Source organism: Carica papaya, chromosome 7, assembly GCF_054855325.1.
Source record: "Carica papaya isolate Zhongbai chromosome 7, ASM5485532v1, whole genome shotgun sequence".
Lineage (NCBI taxonomy): Eukaryota > Viridiplantae > Streptophyta > Magnoliopsida > Brassicales > Caricaceae > Carica > Carica papaya.
In genome coordinates this window covers 28,720,836-28,730,325 of record NC_142315.1, presented here as the reverse complement: position 1 = coordinate 28,730,325, position 9,490 = coordinate 28,720,836, and the positions used below count along the sequence as shown (strand labels likewise).

The 9,490-nt window shown below is 42.6% G+C and overlaps 1 protein-coding gene across 1 annotated transcript; it reads left to right on the top strand.

The window, feature by feature from the left end:
- The first annotated feature begins 306 nt into the window (after positions 1-306).
- LOC148253137 (uncharacterized) lies at positions 307-660 on the top strand. The gene has a single exon (XM_088208549.1). The coding sequence runs from the start codon at positions 307-309 to the stop codon at positions 658-660; it is 354 nt and encodes a 117-aa protein (XP_088064675.1).
- The last annotated feature ends 8,830 nt before the right edge of the window (positions 661-9,490 follow it).

The following is a 9,490-nucleotide window of genomic DNA, read 5'->3' as shown; positions in this document are numbered from 1 at the left end:
GTCCATTAATTGGAGCTTCTATAAGCAGGAGTGAATTATTCTCTAGGAACCTAACATAAATCATCAGTTTCGATAAACGTTTAAGTAAATCAACAGTTAGAATTCACTCCAAAATTAACGATTTAGTAACGACTGAGTTAATATTATAAATAGTATTAAAAATAGTATTAAACAAGCTTAATTACTCACATTTCTACTATAGCATAAATAGTCGCTCTATTCGTTTCAATTTTTCATTGCAATAGACTGCTCTTGATCAATTAACTCCTAGTAATACGAAAAGACAAAAAAATTTACCAATCAAACATGTCAGGCAAAGCTCAACAAACCATTCAATTACTGCTTCTGGCCACTTGGATTGCAATGTTGGTGCAACCAAGTCACACCCAGCTATTACCTGGATTTCCAGGAATTCCTGGACTTCCAGGAACTTCTCAAATTAATCAGTGTTTGGCGTCCTTTAATGGTATTGAAGGATGCTTGCTGTCACTTTTCACTTTTCCAATTGGAGGTCTTACCCCTTCCTCTTCTTGTTGTAATGCAATTCTAAATATCAGCAAGAGTTGTTGGTCAGTTTTTTTCCCCTTAGCCCCTTATGCTCCACAACTGATTCAGAACTTTTGCGACACTCCAAAGGCATTCGCAGCATCTCCTAAATGAGTTTCTTTTTTTTTTTTTTTAAATTCAACAGAAATTAACCAATTTTTAGTTCTCCTAAGTCATTAATATAGTGGAGATTTATGGTTTTATTTTATTTTATTATGGCAAAGAGAATATACTTATAGCTATGTGATTGAAGTTTAAATTTATTTTTCCAAATAATTCTAGCCAAAATAAAAATTAATTTTCTTTTAGTGCATTCTTTGTTCTTATAGACTTCTTCCTTTTTGTTTCAAAGCTATGAATATATAAGCAAGTATATTCTCAGGCTTCCTTTTTGCTTCAATTCTAATCCCTACAATATATTTTCATATTATTCTTAATGTGTATAATTATAGTATTACTTTTACACTCATGCCACATTCTTAACTTAGCTAAGGAATTAACAAGAATTGATCAAATCAGGCCATGAGAACAAAGAGAGAATAAATTATGCAGAAATTTTTATAAAAAAAAACTCACAAAAAACTAGCAAAAATACAGAATATAAGTAAAATTTAGACATTTTATATAAATATTGAACTATAATGTTATAAATGTTGCAATGTTATAACGTAAATATATCTAAAAGTTTCATAATTGGCTGAATTTAAATATACATATACATTGTAACACCCAAATTTATTATTTTTATTTTTTAATTTATTTTAATTTATATTAGAATTTTTGTTTAATTTTTCAATATTTAATTTATAAGCTTTTAATTTAATTTAATTTAATAAAAATAAAAATAATAATAATGACAAAATAAGGTAAAATTATTTTTGGGATTTAATTAAAATTGATTTTGGAAAAAAGGGGTGAAAATTAGGATTTTGGGGGTGTTTTTGAAAAGAAAATCGGAAACCAGGGGTCAAAATGTAATTTAGAAAAGTTGTGCTATGTCAGCAGCCACGTCTACAGCCCAGTCAGTAGCCCTGGCCAACCAGAACACGCTGTGTGGAAAGGAAGCTGACGCGGGAGGCCACGCGGGACGGAGCCACGTGGGCGATTCGCGTGCACGCGATCGAACGGTCCAGATCTCACGCGTGCGGATGGCCCAGATCTCACGCGTGCGGACGGCCTATATTGAATCACGCACGGATAACCCAGATCACATCGCGATCGACGGTCCAAATTTATTCCTATTTTAATCGCGATCGGACGGTCAAAATTAAATCGTGATGGACGGCTGAGATTAAAAGGGGAAGGTTATAAATAACCTCACCCACACCCGACCCAAAACCCTAGCCGCCAGATTAAATCGCGATCGGGCGGCGGTGCCGTCGCCGGAGCACAGCGGAGCCGCCGTGCCGGAATTTCGATATTGGCCGAAAAGGGGCCCTGGGTCTGATTTGGGGATTTTTGGGACACGTGCAGGTACAGGTAGTGCGTTTCAGTTTCCCGGAGAAAATTCAGAGAATTTAGGGACAGCCCGTAGGCGCATTGTAGAGCCGATTTCAGACCCCGAAATAAGTAAGGATTTCTCACCCTATTTCCTATCACGGTATTAAATATCAATAAATAATAAAACGGCATTTCATGAATTAATACATGTGTATAATTAATTAAGGTTACTAATGGAGCCTGAATCTGATGTATTTTTCGGTCAGTTGTTGTTTGATCTATTTTTCAGCTTTAAATGCAGTATGGTATTTGATGTATTTATTTTATGATTTCGTATGCATCAATCATGCTTTCTTTTATTATGGTTTGAATTATGGTGAACCCGATGTTGTGTTGTTTTGTTTGGTGTTCATTATTGGTTTATGTATTTGTGTATGATTGAAAAATTGATACCAAGGAAAATGGAAAAAAGGTTATAGTGAATTGATAAATGGATAATGTGGACAGCCTGACTAGATATCCTGGGAGATGGGGACGGATCGGATCCGTAGGGAACCCTACCGGGAACGTGGTCTCTCATATCGGACGGGGTATGGAGACCTTATATGTTTTGGCGCCCACACTGGACGGGGTATGGGGACGGTCCGTTTCACCCTCATACCGGACGAGGTATTGAGGTTTATGGTTTTGGCACCCATACCAGACGGGGTATGGGGACGGCCCGTTTCACCCTTATACCGGACGGGGTATTGAGGTTCATAGTTTTGGCGCCCATACCGGACGAGGTATGGGGACGGCCCTGGAATCAAATTATTAATGTTAATGATTCACGTGTAGCGGGGACCCCCTATGGATCCCCATGGATACTAGTAGGCTGGTAAAAGAGGAAATTTGTTGTCTGATTATTGAAGTGCAAAAGTATAACATGTGTTATATTACAAAGTGTATATGATTTTATGATGGTTATAATGTTATTATTTTTATATGTTATTTTCACGAATCTCACCGAGGTAAGTAGACAGTAAAGGTTTTTACTCATTAATAAATGAGTTTGTTATAAATTATGCTCCATTAGTCGTTTTTGTTTTCTACTAATCTTTACTTCTGTGGCAGTGAGATAGTGTGATGTCTTTACTGGGCTAGTGTAGCTCATTCCTTACTTAACCATTTCAGATTAGGAAGACGTGGTTCCCGAGCCCGTTCTGCAGGAAGACGGCGAGTTAGACGCCTAAAGATTTTATAGTTCTATTTATAGTTTTTATTTCGAGTATTTCTTTTAATTAGCTTATTCTTTTATACGTTGAATACGTTTATGGTTATTGTGTAAGGGATGTTAATCAGAATTTTTATTTCGCTTCCGCATTTAAAATTTTTAATACATACATCTTCATTTAAATTTTTGGGGCCGTTACAGTTGGTATCAGAGCCGCGTTCCTCGGAATCATCCCTTACACAATAATGCTTAGAGAAATACCCACCGACAAATCGTTACTCAACTCTTCCGTATGAAATGCAGGTGCAGAGAAATTAGGAGAGGAAGACCCCCACTAAACCGAGCAGCCCAGGATGATTCGCTTCGGGAAGATGTGGACAGAATATTTGAGATGGTAGAAAGGATCATTGCCGCCCAGTAAGGTCGAGAGGAGAGAAGGGAGTTACCCAAACCTCCCCCACTACCACGGGTTGAGCCACCGCTACAGCAAGTAAATCCTGAGCCACCCCGGCACGAGCCTGCTCCACCACAGTACCACCCGGCACCACCGCCGTAGTATGAACCGGTGCCCCAGCCACCGTACTGCCCAGCACCGCCACAGTACAATCCGGTGCCCCCAACATTTCAGCAGGTGCCACCACAGGGCCCCCCAGTCTATCCCCAGCTGAGCCCAGTCCCTCTTCCATGGGACCCAACTCCTTCCTTGATCGACCCAGGCTACATAGAGAGGTACAGGAGACTGAACCCTTCCACTTTTTAGGGGGATCCTCTTTCGAAGATGCCCAGTACTGGTTAGCGGAGACTGAGAGAGCTTTCAAGACCTTGGGAGTGGTTCCTAAACAGAGAGCTTCCCTTGCTTCCTACATGCTGGTAGGGGAAGCAGGTCGTTGGTGGGAGCTCAAGCAGACCACCCTGCCTACACCAGCCACTTGGGAGCAGTTCTTAACGGCCTTCCATGCGGAGTATCTCCCTAAGCACATCCGATACCTGAAAGCGATGGAGTTTGTTCAACTGGTCCAGAGAAACATGACGGTATCAGAATATGCTCGTAAGTTCCTAGAGCTGGGCCGATACTCCCTGGAGACATTGATGGATGAGGACAGGAAGGCCAAGAGATTCCAGTGGGGCCTCCACCCAGAGATCAAGCAACACTTATTGGTACTGGAGCTCAAGACATACTCAGTCGTTCTAGCAAAGGCATAGATTGTGGAGAGGAGTTTCAACACCTGTCCTCAATCAGCAGGGAGTCACTGACCCTCGGCTCCACCCCGCAGACCAGCACCTACTGCGCCGGTCCAACCAAATAAGAGGCCCAGACCAGTGATCTAGGCCCTTCCTCAGGCTCCAAGGGCAGCACGTGGAAAGATCTGCTAGCACTGTGGCAGGGATCACGGGGACCGACTATGCTACTGCCTCAACAACACCTGTCGCATATGTGGTAGTGCCCAGCACTATGCAAGACAGTGCCCAAGGAACTAGAACCAAGGAAGACCTCCTTTTCAAGGCAGGGTTTACAACCTTACCCAGCAGGATGCCGACTCCGACCCAGATGTGGTACAGGATATGTACACTATCTGTGACCATATTGCTCATGTTTTATTTGACACTGGTGCATCACATTCATTTGTTTCACATTTTTTGCTTCCAAACTTAATGTATCACCTGATAAACTTGATTCATTATTGTTTGTATCTACTGCTTGGGGTGAAACATTATTAGGGGAAGTTATCTACAGGGCTTGTGCTGTGGAGATAGCAAATAGGAAACTGAGTGTAGACCTGATAGGGTTAGACACGGGAGATTTTGATGTAATCTTAGGAATGGATTAGTTAGCGGCGCATCACGCCACCATAGATTGCTTTAACAAGAAGGTTGTATTGAATCCTCCTAGTGAGGAGCCATTTACAAATTAATAAAATCATTTAGTACTTATTCCTTGATGGTAAGTTTTCTTAATTTTTTAGTACCTTAATCTTGCTATTTTCTCTAACTAGGCAAGCCCAAGAAGAAAATTTGTATCCAAGAGATTCTGGTAGTCTAAGACTTTCCAGATGTGTTTCTGGACGAACTACGCGGACTGCCAGTGGACAGGGAAGTCGAGTTCACTATAGACTTACAGCCAGGGACCTAGCCCATTTCGGTTACTCCTTACTGCATGAGCCGCATTGAGATGGAAGAGCTGAGGAAACAGATCACTGAATTGCAAGACAGTGGTTTTATTAAACACAGTGTGTCCCCTTGGGGTGCCGGAGTCACTTTTGCAAGGAAGGGAGATGGAACGTTGAGACTATGTATTGATTACAGAGGATTGAACAAGGTTACGATCAAGAATAAATATCCCCTTCCCAGAATTGATGACCTCTTCGATCAGTTGCAGGGTGCACATGTCTTCTCTAAAATAGACCTGCAATCAGGTTACCATCAGGTGAAGATAAGAACAAAAGACATCCCTAAGACGACCTTTCGAACCAGGTACGGAAACTATGAGTTCCTGGTCATGCCATTTGGGCTAACCAACGCCCCGACAATTTTATGGATCTGATGAATAGAGTCTTCAGAGAGTTCTTGGATCAATTTATTATCGTGTTCATCGATGACATCTTAGTCTACTCAAAAAGCAGAGAAGAACATGCTCACCATCTTGCCCAAGTTTTGCAGGTCCTCAGAAACAAGAAATTATATGCAAAGTTGAGTAAATGTGGATTCTGACTTGAGCAAACCGCCTTCTTAGGACACATCATATCGAAGGAAGGAGTATCAGTGAATCCTAAAAAGGTTGAAGCAGTACTTGGCTGGGAAAAGTTGACATCAGTTAAGGAAATTCAGAGTTTCTTGGGGATGGCAGGTTATTACCGCAGGTTTGTTAAAGGATTCTCCAGCCTAGCAGCTCCTCTAACCCGACTCACCAAGAATGAATGATAAATTTGAGTGGAATGAGGACTGCGAAAGAAGTTTTTTAGAATTAAAGAAGCGGCTGACTACTGCACCCGTACTGGCTTTACCGAGTGGATCGGAGGGATATACAGTTTATAGTGATGCCTCCTATCTAGGCCTGGGTTGTGTCCTGATGCAGCATGAAAAGATCATAGCATATGGGTCCAGGCAATTAAAGAATCATGAGAAGAATTATCCCACCCATGACTTGGAGCTTGCCGCAATCATACACGCCTTGAAAACCTGGCGCCACTACTTATACGGAGAGACCTTTCAGATCTATACCGATCATAAGAGTTTGAAACATATATTCACTCAGAAGGATCTTAACATGTGTCTGAGAAGGTGGATGGAACTCCTTAAAGACTATGATTGTGATATCTTATACCATCCGGGTAAGGGCAACGTGGTAGCAGATGCTCTCAACAGGAAAAGTGCAGGTATCTTAGCTTATTTGATGGTTTCATAATGCAGGAAAATTAGGGCCACACAACAGGTTCGACTTCAGGACTTGAGAAGAGTCACATGTTTGGGCTGCCTGACAGTCCAGCCCGAGTTAATCCAGAGAATAAGGGAAGCCCAGTCAGTCGACTCTGCCCTGGTAGCCCGCAAGAAGGATGCAGAACAGGGAGTGAGCTCAGAATTCTGAATCTTTGCCGATGGATTACTCCGTTTCCAAGACAGGGTGTGTGTTTCAGATGACAGTGAGTTAAAGAGAGACATCATGACAGAGTCTCATAGCTCGAAGTTTGCCATGCATACAGGAAGCACCAAAATGTACCAAGGCATGCGACCCCAGTTTTGGTGGAATGGGATGAAGAGAGACATAGCCGACTTTGTATCCAAGTGCTTGGTATGTCAGCAGGTCAAGGTAGAGCATCAGCGCCCAGGTGGGCTACTTCAACCGTTACCGATTTTAGAGTGAAAGTGGGAGCACATCACCATGGACTTCGTAACGGGATTACCCAAGGCACCTTCAGGACATGACGCCATCTGGGTAATCATTGACCGGCTTACCAAATCTTCCCACTTCTTGGCCATCAGAATGAACGGCCCCTTGGACAAGTTGGCAAGAATGTATATCCGGAAAATAGTCAGATTGCACGGAGTTCTAGTAACAGTGGTATCCGACAAGGACCCCAGGTTCACTTCTCAATTTTGGGGTAGCTTTCAGCAAGTCATGGAAATAAAGCTGTCTCTCAGTACTACCTTCCATCCTCAGACTGATGGACAATAAAAAAGGACAATTCATACACTTGAGGATATGCTCAGAGCATGTGTCCTTGACTTCGGAGGTCATTGGGACGACCATCTACCCCTAATAGAGTTTGCCTACAACAACAGCTACTAAGCAAGCATCGACATGACTCCATATGAGGTGTTATATGGGTGCCCGTGCAGATCACCGATTTGTTGGGAAGAAGTGGGCGATAGAAGATTGTTCGGCCCGAAGTTAGTAGAGGAGACCACGTCTAAAATAGTTAAAATTAGAAAGAACATTCAGACGGTTCAAAGCAGGCAAAAGAGTTATGCGGACACTCGAAGGAGAGATCTAGTATTTGAGAAAGGCGACCGGGTGTTCCTTAAGGTCATTCCTTTCAAGGGAATTAGTAGGTTCGGCAGGAGGAGAAAATTGAACCCCCGATTTATTGGACCTTTTGAAATCTTAGACAGGATTGATACTTCTGCCTACAGACTAGCACTGCCTCCAGAGCTCTCCAAGGTCCACAATGTGTTCCACGTATCCATGCTACGTAAGTACAACTCGGACCCCTATCATGTCTTGGCTCATAAACCGCTTCCACTCCAAGAGGACTTATCTTATGAAGAAGTACCAGTCGGTATCACGGACCGAAAGAGCAGGATACTCTGCAATTGGGAAATATCATTTATAAAGGTTGTGTGGCAGAACCACACGTCAAGGGAGGCTACCTAGGAGCTAGAATCAGATTTTAGAGCCCAGTATCGCCATTTGTTCGACCAAGAGTAAGAGGAAAATTTTGGGGACCAAATTTCTTTAAAGGGGGGAGAGTTGTAATACCCAAATTTATTATTTTTATTTTTTAATTTATATTAGAATATTTGTTTAAAGGAGGAGCCAGCCGTCGCCAGCCGCCGCCACACCGGAGGGTTTTTTGACCTCCAAACGAGGTAAATTTTCTCCCTTTGGCTCGTTTTTTGATGCTGAATTCGCCTATGGCCAAATCGAAGCCAAACCACCAGCCAATCGGCCTGAAAACACCGCCGAAGTCTAGCGGCGCCGCCTCAGCTTCCCTTGATTTTTGCCTCCGATTAAGCCCTTTTTGGTTCCCGTTTGATGTAATTTTTACACCACTATGATCACCGTCCTTTTCTCTACATCAAAAAACTAGCAAAACATCAAATCGCGACTCGCGCCGGAGAAGTCTCCGCACCCGAGAGCTCTACCGCCGGTAAGTCTCAGTTTTTCGTGATTTTTTGGCCCACCGAGGGCCCTAGGTTTATTTTATCGCAGGAACCAATGCAAGTTTGGCTGAATTCGGTCGAAAACAGCTAACCCGAGGCGGATCGCCGCTGCGGGCGGCGGTGCCGTCGCCGGAGCACCGATATTAGCTGAAAAGGGGCCCTAGGTTTGATTTGGAATTTTTTGGGACACGTGCAGGTACCGGTAGTGCATTTCAGTTTTTCAGAAAAAATTCAGAGAATTTAGGGACAGCCCGTAGGCACATTGTAGAGCCGATTTCAGACCCCGAAACAAGTAAGGATCTCTCACCCTATTTCCTATCACGGCATTAAAGCCTAATAAATGATAAAACGGTATTTTATGACTTAATAGATATGTATAATTGATTAAGGTTGCCAATGAAGCCCGAATCTGATATATTTTCGGTCAGGTGTTGTTTGATTTATTTTGCAGTTTTGAATGCAATATGGTGCCTGATGTGTTTATTCTATGGTTTCGTATACATGAATCACAGTTTCATTTATTATGCTTTGAATTATTGTGAACCTGATGTTGTGTTGCCTTTGTTTGGTGTTCATTACTGGTTTACGTGTTTATGTTTGATTTGATAATTGAGACTAAGGAAAATGAGAAAAAGGTTATGTGAATTGATAAATGGATAATGTAGACAGCCTAACTAGATATCCTGGGAGATGGTGGACGGACCGGATCCGTTGGGAACCCTACCAGGAATGTGATCTCTCATATCGGACGGGGTATGGAGACTTTATGTGTTTTGGTGCTCATACCGGACAAGATATGGGGACAACCCGTTTCACCCTCATACCGGACGGGGTATTGAGGTTCATAGTTTTGGCGCCCATACTGGATGGGGTACGGGGACGGCCCTGGAATCAGATTATTAATGTTAATGG